This window comes from Poecilia formosa, unplaced genomic scaffold (assembly GCF_000485575.1).
Source record: "Poecilia formosa unplaced genomic scaffold, Poecilia_formosa-5.1.2 Scaffold95, whole genome shotgun sequence".
Taxonomy (NCBI): Eukaryota; Metazoa; Chordata; class Actinopteri; order Cyprinodontiformes; family Poeciliidae; genus Poecilia; species Poecilia formosa.
The window spans coordinates 132,194-149,492 of record NW_006800034.1 but is presented as its reverse complement, the minus strand read 5'-3'; the positions used below and the strand labels follow the sequence as shown (position 1 = coordinate 149,492).

Here is a 17,299-nt window from a genome sequence, read left to right as displayed (position 1 = left end):
TAGTATATTATTTTTATTGTTGTTGCTGTTCTTCCAGGCGGCTAACATAAAAAAAAAAAAACACACAGTCTGATTGGTCTGAAAAAGACTGTCAAATGTCAAGCAGATATCAAACAGCAGACATGTTTTCTTTAAAAAAAAAAAAAAAAAGATCCCGGCAGAAGAGCAGCCTAACCTTTCAGCAGGTGAGAGTAAGCCAGTCAAGCCCATCATGAGCAACACCCCTCGCTCTTTTCACGGCTCTGATTCACATCTATCACCGTTGACACGAGTTGCTGAAATAAAACACTTCATTCTGGCGGTTTACACGCCATCTTTTTGGTAGTTTGCCAGAGACAGGAACTGTGCAGGAAGTAATTTGACTACGAATATTCTTTAGGTTTTGGATCTAAAATTGCTTCAAGGGTTTTCTTCTTTACTCTCCCGTCTCATGTTTATTTTTCCACGTTGCTCGGAAAGATTTTCAGGATTGAGTCGTGTTTGTGGTTTTCCGGCTCTTGTCGCTGATGCCATTCTGCTCTTTCACGCTCGTACGAAAAAGCCGAGGTGTCAACGTCCCCGATTTCTTGTTTTTTAGTATGTGTGTGTGTGTTTTTTTTCCCCGAAGCGGCGAGACTTGTAGCTGCCCTTGTTTTCATGTGCTTCACTGAATCAATAATTACCGCTCAGTCACGCTGTTCAAACAAACTTCTGCACAACTTCCACATGAACTTGTAGTTCTATTCTTGATATTTATCTGATATTATTCAGAGAGAGTATTTCTGTTTCCATTTGTGCTCATTGCAGAGGGAGGCCATGGATCAGGTTGGAGCAGGACGGGATTCAGGGAGCTGCAGAGACACTTCAGCAGACAGCAGGGTGCGTCTGGAATTAAAGTTGCAATACAATAAAATCTACAGGAGGAAAATAATCCAGAACATTTGTAATTATATAGAAAATTCAACATATCTTTGCAGGGTTGTTTGTTTTGAGCACAGGTGCAAAACAACGTGTGGGTTTTCGCTTGAACTTTAGAGGTACAGGTTTTCAGATTTTTCCCAGTTTAAGCACCCAAGGCTGGAAGGGTTTCTGAATCCTCTTTCAATCTTACATCTTATTCAGTTCAAATTTAGAGGTTCTTTGCACGTTTCCACATTTATCTTGATGATTTGTCTTTATTGATGAGCCCCAAGTGGAGCTCCATGGATCTGTGCCTCAGGTATTTCCAGATTAACCTATTTGCTAATTTTTTTGTCGAACGTGATTCCAAATTACTCACGTGAAATTTTTTTTGCCTATTTGCAGATTTTTTTTCCATTGAACGTATCTAAAATATTCAAAAGAAATTTCAGATTGAAGAGATGAAATGCATGCGAGTAATCCATAAAGAGTGAAGATAAAGAAAATGTTAAGAGATGTTATCCATCTGTAATAACGCCAAGACGGTTTCCCTTGTGAGTACTAATGCATATTAAAGGATATTTGGTGCTATTAATTGTTAAAAATAGGCAGATATAATAGTTGTTTCTGGATGTCTTGAAATCATTTCGTAGACAGTTCTGGTGCGTTATCCCTGTGAATAAACAGAAGTCCACTTTAAGAAATGTTGGGCTTGACTCTGGACGTTTTTCAGCTCGATATTTTGAAACAAAAAGCCAAATCGCAGCAGAAACAGGAGCCTCTTCCATGCCCACCTCAGCTATGAAACCTAAATGTTGCAGAAAACAAATGCTGCTCTTTCCTCGAAAGAGGAACATGTGCAGCTAAATGTTGCACATATTCCTCTTTCGAGGAATGTGAATGATCTAGCTGGGGTTTGAAAGCAGGGACGCACCGATTACAGTTTTCTGGCGAATCACGGTTCACTGATATTTAAAATGCCGGAGTTGCTGGTCTGAATTTGGAGTTAATATCTTTCTCTTTTTTTAATAACTGACACTATCAGTTGTTATAATACACCTTCAATCATATTTTATTTAACAATAAAACAGTACACACTTGCTTAATCTCAAATAGAAATAAAAAGTTTAGAGCTTTGCTGCCCAAACTAAATTAACTAAACTTTGAAATGCCACTTCCTTTCGTCTTTCAGTTTCACATTTAAAAAAAAAATGTTCATAAGATTTCTACTAAGGTTGGTTTTACCTGCAAATATTGGCCAACTGCCAATCATCCAAAAGGAAATCAGAACAAATCAATTGACAGGCTGACCGGTGCTGCCATCCACCACTTTTACACCTATTACTAGTCCAGCATGGCTAAATCAAAGATCTCAATTTCCTCCTCAGCATCCTGACAAAAACTTGATGATTTTCTTTGCATGTCATCCACAACTGGACCAGAAGATCCCTGATATAGAGAGGTATCACCAAACATGCCTCTGTTTGTGACCCTCAACCCTGAGAAATGTCATATAATATCTTTTCCAAACCAACAAGAACACCCTCTAAAGTTCAAATTCCAGCTTGGAAAGTCAGAAGTCGCAGAAGAATTTGAATTTAACTCCCAATATGGCTGACTGCATGTAGACGGTGGTGAAAGTTTCCAATACAAAAGTATTTTCAAACTCTTTAGGGGAGATCCATCCGGTTTAAGGAGAAGCACACATAGTCCTCTGAAATATCCCTTTTCTGTTTGAACACATAAAACAGAGCGAAATGCATTGCCACTGGAACATATTGCTAATGTAAATATTACCAAAACAAATGACTCCAACTGCATCCATTCCAGCTGAAATGCTCTGAACTCGAGTGTGACATCGTTCCCAGCTCTGACATCTGAGAAAAACTGAACTGAACAGAGCAGCACAAAGTGGAATCAAATTAGTAAACTATTTAGGTTGGATTTTTCAGATGTCATTAACGTGACATAATGATACTGCGATATGATGACTTAAAAGGTTTTGTACACATTATCAGGGGATGCCAACAACTTTTCTGTGTCTGTGTATATAAAAATGCTTCTTTTTGTAATTTTCTTTAATTTGGTGTTTATACAAACTGTTTCAGTGATGTCGTGTTGAGATACTATGTGAGCAGTGAATCATCAACAGTAGGGAACAAAGCTGGGGGAAAATATCAACTTCCTGCCCGCCTTTCTCCACCTCAAGATTAATCTAATTTGGTCTTTATTGAGAGATGGATAACAGCAGTTTTGTTTTATTTATGTATGTTTTCTCTCCCTTTTTTTCCCCTCCCTGCTCCCTTCCTTTGTTGCTTCTCCTCGGCTCCCTCTGACAAAAGACAGCCAGCCTGCCAAGCCCGGTGTTGCTCTGGGACGGAGCTGTCAATCACTCCTGACGGCACCCTGACAACATGTACGTTAAAATTTCAAACGGGACTCAAAGGCGGCGCGTGACAGCCGAGCCTTTGAAAGTGGCTGTAGCGCTCGGCGACAGCCAGAGGAGCGCGGATGGAAAACAAACTAGAAAACAACAGTGCGGAGGGAGAAAAGGAAAGAAAGTCTGATACACAGAGAGGGGGGAAAAATAATAAAAGTCAAAAGCAAAACAGTGAGGAATGTGGGTCTTGATATGATGGAAACTGGCATTAGTTTCTCCCTTAGTGGATCATTGTTTTTTAATTTGGTTGGAATCCCTCCTGACAGACGCTCGCCGTCTTCCGGGAACGCTGCAGAGGGCCCATCCGGGGACGGCGGCACCTCAGAGGGCCTCGCTCACGTCTACCAAGGCTTCCTCTTTATGCATCTCGCTACCACATCTTCCAACAGAAAACAACTGTGCACCAATCTTAGCATACCTGATTGAATCTTGAGCATCTCTTTATTGCTTCACAGTTGACTCCCAGTAGAAACGGAAAGCAGACGGCATGAATCTAACATGTTCTGCATTAGGTATCGTGAAAGAAAACGGACAGCTCAATTTAGATTCCTACACTGCAAGCCTGAAAACAAACGTATGCCATATGAGCACACATTAGCTTATAGATCAGAGCACCGGCACCTTTTCAACAAGCAGCCCTGCACAAAGGCCCAGGCTGTGCCAGACCCTATGGTGGAACCACCATCTCTGCAGTCCTGCAGTTCCTGCTCCAATCATTCAGTCGGCGTCTACATAAACAGTTCAAAAACACACTCTGTGGATTTGAAACTGCTACAAAGCCACCAGATTATTGTCTGTCTGGTACTTTGTTCGACCATGTGTGTGTGTGTGCAAAACCAAAGTTTGTTTGAAACAAGCTCAACCTAAAACAACAACTCTGACACCACAGCATGCGCCCGCAGCTACACTTGCGCGTTATGGACGAGCAGCATGAGAGCTGCTGCTGGGACACAGGTCGTGTCAGCCTGTTAGTGATTTGTTTTTTCTTTCCCCCCCCAACTCCTCCCTGTGGTAGAGCTTTGTCGAACCGCTGATAGGCGTCAGAACAAACAGGAGATGTGGCAGTGGCACACAAAGAGGCTGAGCCGCGTGAAATCGTGCCATTGTACGGCTCGTGTCTACATGCATAAGAGTCCGAGCTCGCGTCCAAACATATGCAAGCAAGCAGACGCGCGTACGAGCTGCTGGGAGCTTTAACAGTTGTGGAAAGAACTTGAAACAGGAACCCTGCAGACAGAAAATGCTCTGGCTTCTAGTGCCCTCTAGTGCCTGGAGCCGACTGGGAAACTGACTGGTTTTAGTTTCAACCAGTCAGAAACTGAAATGCACCAGTGTGAGTTTACTTCTGTATTCATATTCAGGTTTTTTTGTTGTTGTTGTTGTTTTCATTTTATTTTATTTTTTGTGTGTCTTTTATCAATCATGCCACATTTTCATTTGCTTTCATCATTTTTGTTTATTCCAGTAGACCAAATGATGCCAAAGACTATTTAATGTCAGGCCTATATTTAATATATACACTTATATTTAATTTATACTTTATTTTACAACTTTATTGTCTATTGTTCATTTCCACATATTTTCTGTCTTTTAGTCCACATACTGTGGTTTTTATTCTCATGTTTTTTGTATTTATGATATTTTTAAATGTGCTTTTTACATAAAATTGCTATATGATGATATGATTCTACTGGATGATTTTGATATTGGTGACATGGCTTATCACCCAGGGCATCATTCCACATGAGGGCAGCACAAGCACCTGTAAAAGAAGCCTGGGCTGTATTTAGTCACCTACAGGTTAAAATAAAAAATAAAAATAAACCCTGGTCAAACACGAGCTGGAGGTTTCCAAACTGAAGAAATATCTGTGAAACTGCACAATATTTTCACTGCTTTGTGACATTAAGATTATATTCAACTGAGTGTGAAAGTGGTCATATTTAAACTAACTAAAACAGGTGCTACTCAATGCTTCAAAGGTGTGCATATTTATATAATTAATGTCACATCAATTTAAGTGCAAATTTCTTGAACATGTTTAAAGAATTTCCGATACCGAATTGTAAAAATCACAGCTGTTCCTCCACATTCTGCCACATGGAATTAAATCTCCATGAAATGTAAAACTGGAAAACTAAAATTTGATTTTGGTTCTGATGCTTTTTTGTTCTCTTTAGTTTCCTTCTACACACTTAAATTATGTATTTGTCTTTATTGCTTTCAAATTTGAAATAAAACCTGCCTCTTCGATATAAATATGGCTTTAAAATCAACAGCTTTTGTTTTGTTTTATTTTAATGACAATAAAGTTATGAAAATACATACGTCTTGGCGTTATTTTCATACTTTAGACTACTAAATAAATCATGTAAAGAAGATTTGTATAAGAGCTGAAGCATTTCTTGATATTTTTTTTAAATACTGTGTAAATCAGTTTAAAAAAAACTACAGATAGCAAAATTATCCAACAACCAATCAAAAGCAAATCAAGGAAATAATATTTGGATATTCTGCTTAAATTTTTTTATGCAAAATCTTCCTAAAACCACTTAGGGGAAAAAACAAAAAAACGACTGAAACCGAGAAGTAAAATCTGATGCAGACTGTACTCTGCACCCTGTGCTGATGCAGCTCAACACATTTAGGTCAAGTGGAGTTTGTGGCAGCAGCTGGGTCCTCCGGTGTGAGGACCCCAATGTGGTCCTAATTCACTTTAATAAAGGAGGCTTTTTGCAAACCCCCTTCACATACTTTTTGTGCATGCATGATGGAAGCAGCAGAGGTGGGATTTGAGAGGCACCTCAAAGCTCTGATTATCCTGAGTGTCCCTGCCCAATAATGTTACCTGCTGGGACGGCAGCACTGCTCCTCTAAATAAATTGCAAGTGGCCTTGGGCAATGAGAGGAACCTCCCTTTGATCTGCCTGACTGCCAACGAGGAAAATGTGCAGGCAGTCAATCAAGCTCTTAAGGCTTCGCAACAATGGAGCAGAACCTGGTTTATTATTTATTTTTTAAATTGATGCGTTTCATTATCACAAGGTGTCTACTTGGTGGGGTGGCAGGGGCCGCGGAGGGAAGGGGAGCGACACGATCAATAATTGATATGCGGTGTGAAAGAGCTGATTTGCCGCCTCTCCTCTGGTGCACTTGTCACTAGCTGTTGTCAGAACACATTTGCTTTGATGACAAATTTGAAGAAGTGAACAACAGCATCAGATCTTATTATGAATTTAGGGAGCGGGTGAAAGGCAGGGGCCTGTTCTCGCAGCGGCTCTGTTTGTTCGGGAGGGCGCTCTGGAGGAATGACTACCAAGCGCTGGGGGTGAGTTACAGTCTTGTAAGCGCGGAGATGAGAGGAGGGGGTTGAACTTTTTTGTCATGTGTCAGTAAACAGCGTGACTTGTTTGAAAGGCACCTGGATTACAGGGTGAAAAAGTTGCTCTTTAAACCTTTAAAGCTTCGGGGTGTGGGAGATGCGCCACGTCAAAACAGAGCGTGGAGATGAGGAGTGAGAGCAGCTGAAAGCCATCACTCCCCACCACCACCACCACCTCCACCCTCCTGGGTGTTCATCTGCTGAGAGAAGAAGAAGTTGTCCTGCTTTTTTAACAGAGTTTGGGTCATGCTGCATGGTGGAGAATTTGAAATAGATTCAGAGCAGTAGGAAAAAAAAACACCTGGATGGCGCCAAACTGTGCAAAATGTCCTAACATGACATATTTAGCATAATCAGATATTTAAATATGTTGTAGAAAAATATTAAATTCCTGTTTTGAGTCTGTTAAGAATGACAAAATTATTCCAAATGGTAGAACAATGACAGGTGTTTAGATTTGTTTAAATCGTTTTCTTCAAAGTGAAAACTTGACAAAGATTCCCTTAATATTTGCTGTAATTACCTTTTTAACTGCATAACTTGGGTCAAGCACTCTCAAGTACTTAGCTGAAATTCTGGCCCATTTCTTCTGACCTTTCCTCACACCCCTCAAATTGTCTTTGGTATAAAAATCAGGATTTTGTTTAGGCCCCTCCATTTTATTTTGTTGTAATTAATTTGGCTTTAATCTTAGGATCATCTCTTGACATAGACATCTCCACATTAATCTCTTTATTCATGGTGTCATCTAGAAGTGCACCAGTCCCTCCTGCAGCAAAAACACAACATGATTCCTCCTGTACTTCCCTCTACGTTTGCTCAACATAAAAATAGCCATTATGGTCAAATATTTATGTGATTTAGTTTACAGGACATTAAAGTCTTTTGTTTTTATCTGGCGTTTTATGCGTTTTTGCTTTAGGAGTTACGGCTTCTTCCTCTGAGAGCGGCTTTCCAGCTCATGTTGGTACAACGACTACTGACACCTTTTTGCTTTTGTTCTGGGGTTGATGCAAACATTTCAAACCAAAACATGTTCGTAATTGCTTGAAATGTGAAATTAGTTGTGTCTGATTCACAGTCAGATTTGTACAGTGTATGTAAATATCTTGTTTCAGCTGTATATACAGAGAGTGTCTTATGAAGTATTAAGGGCCCTTTGGGTTTTTCATTTTCAGTGACAGGAAGAGGACATGTGATTTAAGCAATTAAAAAGTTGAAAATTGAAGCATGTACATGTATTTAGTCTTTACTGTTTTACCTTCAATAAAATCCACCTAATCTATTTATAAAATGTGACTGAAGTAATGAGAAAAATCACTTATTAAATGGGTGATATTACATATTTTCCAGGCACATAGTGCCTTTTTACAGCAGAATCAAATAACAATGTCAACTTGAGTTGTTATAAAAATTCTGTATGCAACTTAAAAGAAATCTGACTTTGCAATTTGATGCCTTAAAATTTGGTCTATGTCTCTTTAAGAAGTTCCTGCTCTTTCAGCTCGTCATACAAAAATGCTTTTCCATTATGCCGTTTATTAGGAGTGTTGTGCTGGGAAGTAGTTTGCATGACGAGCCCCTTTCAATCGAATAAAATAAATCTGCAACAAGGTGCGATGAATCTTTAATTGGCAATAACTGTTTCAGGGTTAAGAAGCTAACAAGCAAGCTTATTTTGACTAAAGACGCCAGACAAAACATTTCAGATTTCAGAGAAAAGCAGCGAAATAGCCCTTTAATTTAGTACTTAAACATCATCGGCCCCATGCCGGTGCAAATCTCAAACACTGATCAAGCAGTTTAGCAACACAAACCTATCTGGGTTGTAGCTTTCTTTGTTTGTTTGTTTTTTCCCCATTCTTGTGCCACTGTGTTGTTTTAAACAAAATCTCCACACAATATAACCTATTATGAGAAAGAAAAGGAAAAATGTGATTTAAGGTATCTTACATAAGATATACTTAAAATAATTACAGATTGTACTTTCTTTAAATACTTTTTTTTACAACATGGTCTGTACTTTGTTGAAATATTTTCTCATGGCATGTTCTGAGTGCAAATTTAACAAAACTTTTAAAAAATAAACCCAGATGAGAAACTGTTCAACAAAAAACTTAAGAGAAAGTGAAAAAAAAAAACACACATCAACAATTCAACATAATTGACAGCTGCATCCATTTGCTCCGTCCAATCCCTACGTCTCCACTCTGTTCTTCCAACACCATTTCCTCTTTTAATTATCCCCCCCCCACAAAAAAAAAGAAAAAAAAAAGATGGAGCACATCAGACGCATCGCGGTAAATCCCGGGCCTGGCACGGCCTCATAGTGGCTCCCGCATCTGGCAGTCCCGATAGAGCCTGCGCGCTGGCAGCGACAAGAGAAGTGGAGGGTCGCCTGGAGATTTTCTGACGGGAAGAATTGAGAGGATGATCTCTCGGCAAAACAGAGAGGTCCTCATTCTCCTCCCGGCGTGGGAGGCTTTTTCTCTTTTTTTTTTTTTTTGGCAAAGCACTTTCTCATCATACCACATTTTCAGCTACCAGATTAGCCAGCTCTCAGGAGCAAAACTCGCACACAGCCTCCCTTGTTTACACCTCAGTACCATAATGTTTTTTTGTAATGACTGTTCTGTAAAAGGGCACGTTGCAGGCACTGCAATCGCAGCTGCTCTCCTATCTCCCTGCACAACATTTTAGAGGTGAGACCTATTGTATATAGCTGGGACAGAGAAAGCATGATTTAGATTAAGGGAATGGGAAGTCTTTTATATTGAAAGAAGTCTCGTCTGACCTGAAATGTGGTTTTTACTGAGTGAATTCCTCATTCTAATTACACATCACCCAGCCCAATGGATTTTTCTTTGGCAGGCTGGATGTTTCCACTCTGATTGCTTTTTGTCAAAGTTTCTCCTCTCTCCGTGGGGCGCACATCAATCACCGGCAGCCATTCCGCAGGCTAACCGTGGCATCATCTCCCACGCGATTACACCCAATTCACATTGAGCTCCTCGGACACAGTGGAGCTACAAATAGCCCATTGCTCGGTTTCCCCCCTACCCCTTTCCCTCTCTTCCATCATCCTGAGATGAAGAGTGGAAAGCTCCCGCAGCGGGTGGCTTTCTTCTCCTCCTGAGGGGAACTGAGAAAGCAGGCGAGGGCCTCTGTGATGTCAGTTTCCCTTCAGGGTGGGGAGGAGACGTCTTGTAGCGCAGCTAAAGATGATCGCTTGAGATCCCGAGAAACAAGGCTCCCCTTTCCCCTGGAAGCTGCAGGAGCATAGTGGGAGTCGGGGTGAGCTGACACTCCTCCATGATGCAAATTACAACAACGACAGTGGTAAATGTGGCAATCGGTTCCTCCTGAACAAACTTTTAGTGTTTTTTTTTTACCCTCTCTCTGTGAAAATGTTAAAGGTCAGGAGAGGTCAGCTTTAAGAGGAACTGAAAGTAGCAGAGCTCAGGGTTGGGCCTGAATTTGATTTAGGTAACATCATCCACCAGCCACCACAAACTTCATTTTGACTTATTTTTAAAAGCAGAAGGTGGGTCAACCAAAAATTCCCTGAATTAACTGTTTAACAGTCACATCAGTCATTCTCGAATGTTCGTTTAAAAAACTTTGCAGGGGAAAGTCAAAGGTAAGCTTTAAGGTATTCAGAGAAAACCATTAGTGGGATAAGAAATAAAGAAAAAGTTCAGTTAATTTGAAAGAATACATTAGAATAACCCAGCATTTTCTGTTACAAATAAAGCTTATTTAAGTTTTTTGTTGTGAGGAGAAACTAATATTGTCTCATCACTTTGCAGACTGTTTTAACTCAAGGTTTTTCTGTCTATCGTCTGAATGCCCTCGGCCTTAAATTCAATAACAGCGGAAATGAGAAGATTTAAGTAATTTTTCCAGTCCCCTTTTTCTTTTTTATTATTTAAGCTCCTATTCATGATGTAGTACAGCGCCAGTCTCTCAGCGTCATCCTTGGATTCATGAATGCTAGACTCTCCTGCTTCTGGAAACTTCACTCGCTCAGCGGTAACACTCATTAGACGGCGTTGTGACCACCGACAGTAAAAAAAAAAGAAAGAGGGGATTTAGTTCATTTTTTTGCCCAGACTAGAGTTTCTCTATCCCCTCAAATTTGGGGATAGAGAACCAACCAGTTATTTATGGATTTTGCCAATGGAACTCCATAACAGAATAAACTCCTGCCACTGTCCTCACCATCATATCTATAATGCAGTTTGGGAAGCTGAAATACCCAGGCACAATGTCTTTGGCTGGTATTTGCAATGCAGCCAATCCTAGAGCGGGATTCCCATTGTTAAGCGCTGATTGGCTGAACCTCAAAAGCAGCGGTAAAGACGACTGTGGACGTTAGTTTCTGCTGTTGTGTCAAGACAGTTTACTCTAGTTATGTATAGTAAGGTATGTTTAGTGTTTTAGCTATTAAAGTATGTATTTCTATGGATTTTTAGGGCTCTTTGGAGCCCCCTGCTGGCCTGGATGCCCTAAGTAGCGGCCTATCTCCCTCATCCATCAGACTGACTGTCAGAGCATCGAACAAGCTCAACTTTTTTGTAATACTGTTTCCCTCTTGTGAGTTGTATTTCACATTTGATAAAAACGATGAAGAAAATCCTTAATTTATGAACACATGAAAAATGTAAATATCTTAATAGATTCTGATAGAACATTTCATTCCAAAGTAAACCTTTGCTCCAGAAACTCGCAAAACAAAACAAAACATCCCATTTGATCATCTACTACAATTACGTTGCACAGCGTGATGAAAGGATATCAATGAACTACTTATGTCACAAGAAAAGAGCAGCACTTCATACATGAAACCAGCTGAAGCCATATGGGAGTTTGGGGAGGATCAGTGATCAAAAGAGCATGAAGCTTATCAACACTGTTTCTCAACATTTAAGCAGTGTCATATGGCTTTGGAAACACAGCCAGGATAGCTGCGGTTTCACCCAGGAACATAATGGCTGTGTTTGTTTTTATGTGCTGTGAAAAGCCAGTAAAGTGTAGATGGGGCCGGTGGGGGTGCGCGGGGTCTTTATCACGATGAAAGGCTAAAAGATGGGACTGACCTTTCTGGCACCAGCTGGGCTTTGGGAGCACAATGCACGGCGGCAACTCTTTCTGGCATTTTCCCCCTTCAGCTCTGGGCTACACTTACAAGCCAAATACTCAAGTCCAAACATCTATCATTTTGCACAAAGACTCAAACACACTGATGCCCCGAACCCCCTCCTTTTTTTATATCACAGAGGCGCTCACACACCACAAAGTTCTGTATATCTGCAAACAGACCAGTCCCGTCTGGCATCACAGTGCAACTGCAGGCTATGGAAGCAGAAAAGCGGGAGTGGATCACTGCAGATTACATCAACGCAGAACTTCACTCGGCCCAAAGTATCATCACCACTTTCCTTCAACAGAAGCTAAGCAATACTTAGGCTTTCATCCAGAACACTCCAGTAAACTGCCTCTTTGTAGTCATTTAAAGCTGGAAACGTTTACAGTTTCCCATCTAAGGAAAACTTAAAGCAAAAAATCAGACCTAGTTTGGTGAGTGGGCCTCAAAAAAATGACCTGTACACCTCAAATGCTTTGTTTCTGGGGGGCCACATAACCAAAAGAGCTTTGTGTGACATTTCAAAAGGAAGCATCACACGGTGGAACAAGGATCATGCAAACACAGAATAACACTTGTATGCTGTTCATTTTTTTGTTTTTCTTTTTGACGACGGGGTGGGGGGGGTTGCCAATTCTATAGGTAAACTCTAGCAGAAAGGAGGTAAGTTAACCCTGGGCTCACACACAAAGGAAACAGTGGTCGACATCTGAAAAAGTAAAGAGTAGTAGTCCCTGACGCGTCAAAGGCCTCATGGTCAGCAGGAGAGTATAAAAGGACCTGTAGGTGAGCGCAGGGCTACGGTGCGAAAACATCCACAGCCCTTCAGCCATGGGAAAGGTATGAGCTCCTCATGCAGGAAGGAACCAGGGCAAAAAAGCAGAAAAGGAAAAATGTATTCTGTGTTGGAGCAACAGAAACAAAAAAAGGGAGAAAAGTTACAAACTACTGGGTTCCAATCAATTTTCTCCTTTGCCATTTTGTACTTTTGCAATTTTTCAGTCTTATCTAACTTCTTCAGCTGTAAAAAGATGTAGTCTGGCAACAATGGAAACTATTTCAGAATTGGAAAAAAAATGCAATTAAGTTTAATTATGAGTGAAGTTTGACAATTTTTTTATTCCTTTCATGGAAATTGTTAAAAAAAAAACACTTAACAACTTAAAAATGTACTGGTATGCAGTGGTTAGGAACAGCAATATGAAATGGTTTGTTTTTTGTGTATAAAATGGAGGAAGGTTAGGTATAAAGTAGGAGCTTAAATCAGTTTTTTCCAGGTAGTAAAAGACTGACCTGAAATGAATACAAAAATATACACAGAATAAACAACTTTTCACCCATCAAGCAATAAAATTTCAGTTCAAATGTATAAATTTGAGTTAACATCCTTGCCTTCCTTTCCTTAGATTGTGTTTTACGAGGGCCGAAACTACATGGGCCGCCACTGGGAGTGCAGCAGTGACTGCATGGACACCTTCCGGCACTTCAACTGCTGCAACTCCATGCGCGTCAGCGGCGGCCACTGGGTGGCCTACGAGAAGCCTCACTACATGGGCTACCAGTACATCCTCGGCCCTGGCGACTACCCGGACTACCACTCCTGGATGGGCTTCAACAGCTGCATCCGCTCCTGCCAGATGTTCCCCCCCGTAAGTTTATCAGATCAGTGACATCCCACACCCCTAAATCAGGGGTGTCAAACTCATTTTCGTTTTGGGCCAAATCAAGATCTTAAAGGGCCGGTTGTGCCAGAAAACATCGTTAAAATATCAACAAATTCTTAAAATTAAATAATATTATTTAGCATCTTTTCAGTCCCTCCAGGATGTCATGATTCTTTTTGTAAATTTTTGCAATAAAAATCAAAGAATTTGTGGTACTAATTTGGAAATATTTGCGCCCATTTATGACGGTAAACGCAACCTTTTATTACTCGCTGTATAGATTGTGGACTATAATCTGACATCAATTAAGGCTGAGGCAGCTGTTTAGTACAATTAAGAACATTTTTGATCATTTTTGAGAAAAATGTGTAATAAACTCCCAATTGTTAGCGCAATATGTTGATTTTGCGTGAATTTCCATAATAATTCTCAGGGAATTGGAGGAACTGATTGATAAAGATCAAGAGCAGGAGCAAGCAGATAAGAACTGCATTGATTTGATTGATAACATAATATTTAAGCACACGTAATGTTTAGTCTAGAATCTAGAGGGCCACATAAAAAGCTATGGCAGACCGGATTTGAGTTTGACACACTAAAGGTATATTTGTAAAAGTCCTTTCACGGATATTAAAACGGCATAATAATTAAACTCTGATGTCTTTCACTTGCAGTATAGAGGATCCTACAGGATGAGGCTCTACAACAGGCCCGAGATGATGGGGCACATGATGGAGTTCATGGACGACTGCCCCAACGTGTACGAGCGCTTCCACCACCGAGACGTCTACTCCTGCAACGTCATGGAGGGCTACTGGATCTTCTACGAGCATCCCAACTATAGAGGACGGCAGTACTTCATGCGCCCAGGAATGTACAGGTCCTGCGGGGACTGGGGCGGCTTCAACCCCATGATCGGCTCTTTCAGGAGGATGAGGACTAACATGTAACACTCCACCCATGCAAGCATCAAATGAACAATAAACATGCAACTCTAAAACACAAATGTCTTTTGTTTTGGTATTGTTATTTGAAGAAGTCTATGCAATTACAAAATCGTGCATTTCTGGCATTCATGCAGATACTGCAATTCTTACTGAGGGCCTCAGGGGAAAAAATGCAGTTGTACAGTATTTTTCTACAGACAGGCAGAGCTTTGAGAGACAAAGCAGCTGCTGCAGCTTACCATTCCTATTGTGCCCTACCTTGTATAGAGCGCACTGTGCTGACATGACAAAGCTTTGTGTCAGGCTCACAAAGGCCTGATCCCAGCAGGATCTATAAAGAGGACCGGTCAGAAGCTTTGCACCCGATCTGGTCTGAACTTAACTGAACAAAGTCACAATGGGCAAGGTAAGCTTGAGTTTTTAAGTTCGGTAGAGTTACTGAAATGCAAATACTTGATTTGTAGTTTGTGGTTTAGAGTAATCACAAATTAAACTGCGGCTATGTACCGATCAATAATTTGGAATAAAAAAAAAGCTGCAATGTAAACTATCAATACATAAAGTAAAAGAATGTAAATTAAAATGCAAAAACAAGTAGCAAAATACCAGTTTCTACTTATTTTCCGTTCAGAATCAGACTTTTATTCTCCATTTAATTGGCTCTTTGATTTTCTGTTCAACTTTCCTTCAGGCACTAGATGTACTAACTTTTATTCATCTGCCAGTCTTTTCAAAACTTAACAGTCATAAAAAGATATTCAATAATTAACCTGATTTTTCAAACCTGGCTCAGAATAGTACAGATTTAAGAACCATTCAGTGTAGAGAACGTATCCACCTTTTGTTAAAGGACATGACTTAAATCATTCTCTCTTTTTCACAAAGTACTCCAGAAGTTAACTTAGATTTTTGTTAAAAAGATTAAATCAATTCAGTGGCGTCTCATGGCGTCACGCGGCATTACGGTGCATTGCGTGACGTAGTGTGACGTGTTGCATGGCGGTGATCAGTCTGTGGCTCTGCTTAAGTATTCAAGAACCCCAGATTGCTTTCATTGCAGCCTTAATTACAGGTTTTGTGGTCTGATGACTCTCGTCTTTCTCTTGAAAATACCGTATTGCCTACCAAATACCTACCAAGTCTTGGAAACTTGATTTTATCTTAAATTTGGGCTTCGAACCATAAAGTCAGACTTACTCCAACCCTGCAGTTATCCCTGTTGCATTGCACATGCCACACTTTTTCCTTACACTCAACTTTCCATTAATGCACTTACCACACTCTGTGAACAGTCTGGGTTTTTTTTTTTTTGCATTGATTGTTTGTGGATGGTGTCATGACTCATGTATAACTTCTAGTTCAGCAGTTTTTCCCATGAGTGTATAGGAAATATAACATTTCTGTATTTTCTGTATTTAGATTTACGGAGGAAACTGAACTTTCAGTTTTCATTATAAATAAGGGAAAATAATTGCATACTTGAGATATATCACTATTTGTGTGTTGAGTCTGTATGAGCTTTAAATTCCTTCAAACTGCTGAAATACATTAGGTCATAGGGGATACTTTAATGTACTGAGATGCTCCTAACACTCATTGGGTAGGACAGAACAGATCACTGCGTTTCAGCCAGGGGGGCAGATCCTTCATTATTAGTGATCCTAAAAATAGAAAACAAAAACCATGTCAGTGATAGGCACTGATGTGTTTAACCCTCTAGAATTTGCAGTTTTCAACATATATTTCATATGAAATGTTTCATTGACTTTTTACTGGTCTTGGAGTTCCAATCCAAGCCTCCTTCGGTTCTGCAATGCCAAATTTATTGGTATTTTATGAACAACCAGAGAGAGCTCAGAGAACGGTGGTGATACTTTTCTTTCGAATGCAGATTATCTTCTATGAAGACAGGAACTTCCAGGGCCGTAACTATGAGTGCAGCAGCGACTGCCCCGAGATGCAAAGCTTCTTCAGCCGCTGCAACTCCATAAAGGTCGACAGCGGCTGTTGGGTGGCCTACGAGAAGCCCAACTACTCCGGCTACCAGTACATGCTGCACAAGGGAGAGTATCCCGACTACCAGCGTTGGGCCGGGTTCAACGACTGCATCCGCTCATGCCGCATGGTGCCTCCTGTGAGTTATTAATAGCTACTCTATCCTGTTTGCAGTCAGGTTTTCTCTAATCGTGCAGCACTGAAACTGTCACACTTTCCTCTGCAGTACAAGGGCAACTACAGGATGAAGATCTTTGAGCGTTCTGACTTTGCCGGACAAAATCTAGAGCTGGTGGAAGACTGCCCAGATCTCCACGAGCGCTTCCACACCCGTGACATCTCCTCCGCCAACGTCATGGAGGGCTACTGGATGCTGCACGAACACACCAACTACAGGGGGCGCCAGTACTTCTTGCGTCCGGGAGAGTACAGAAGGCACAGCGAGTGGGGAAGCACCAGCGCTACCTTTGGCTCTCTGAGACGTGTCACAGAGATCAACTGATTTATAGTTCATTTTTCTTTTTTTACCCCCTCTGAGCCCCACTCTTTAACCCTTCCCCCTTTTGTTTCTCAGGTGCCAGCTCTGTTGGAGCGTGGTCTCAGCTATGTGGTCTCCAAACCTGCAATCAAACACTTTAATGATGGTTTATCTGAGGTGGCCTTGTGGCTTTGCTTGGTTGCTTTGCATTGAAGTTGTTCTCCAGCTCAGTGCTCAAACAAAGCTCACACACAATATTAATCATTTTCACTTTGGTTGTCCCATCGTGAAAAAGATTTTTCCCGCAGGTCCTGAAACTTCTGTCCTACTGAAATCACAATAAATGAAAACTTGATGAAAATCAACAA

The 17,299-nt window shown here is 40.7% G+C and overlaps 2 protein-coding genes and 1 long non-coding RNA gene across 3 annotated transcripts; 2 read left to right on the top strand and 1 right to left on the bottom strand.

Annotated features, from left to right (window-relative positions):
* Positions 1–591: 591 nt before the first annotated feature.
* LOC107836891 (uncharacterized) lies at positions 592–4,273 on the bottom strand. The gene is made up of 2 exons (XR_001662863.1): positions 4,157–4,273; positions 592–864 (listed from the first exon to the last, which is right to left on the bottom strand). It is a non-coding gene; the product is annotated as an uncharacterized LOC107836891 (long non-coding RNA).
* An 8,306-nt stretch (positions 4,274–12,579) lies between these two features.
* crygmxl2 (crystallin, gamma MX, like 2) lies at positions 12,580–14,517 on the top strand. The gene is made up of 3 exons (XM_007558226.2): positions 12,580–12,687; positions 13,254–13,496; positions 14,186–14,517. Exons 1-3 carry the CDS (start codon positions 12,679–12,681, stop codon positions 14,459–14,461), a joined length of 528 nt encoding a protein of 175 aa, XP_007558288.1. The 5' UTR covers positions 12,580–12,678; the 3' UTR covers positions 14,462–14,517.
* Positions 14,518–14,769: 252 nt separating this feature from the next.
* crygmx (crystallin, gamma MX) lies at positions 14,770–17,299 on the top strand. Its single transcript, XM_007558225.2, has 3 exons — positions 14,770–14,864; positions 16,350–16,592; positions 16,680–17,299. The coding sequence occupies exons 1-3, from the start codon at positions 14,856–14,858 to the stop codon at positions 16,953–16,955; spliced, it is 528 nt and encodes a 175-aa protein (XP_007558287.1). The 5' UTR covers positions 14,770–14,855; the 3' UTR covers positions 16,956–17,299.

Coding starts and splice junctions, on each gene's coding strand:
- crygmxl2 (XM_007558226.2), top strand. Junction 13,497..14,185: donor CCTGCCAGATGTTCCCCCCC/GTAAGTTTATCA, acceptor TTTCACTTGCAG/TATAGAGGATCCTACAGGAT.
- crygmx (XM_007558225.2), top strand. Junction 16,593..16,679: donor CATGCCGCATGGTGCCTCCT/GTGAGTTATTAA, acceptor TTTCCTCTGCAG/TACAAGGGCAACTACAGGAT.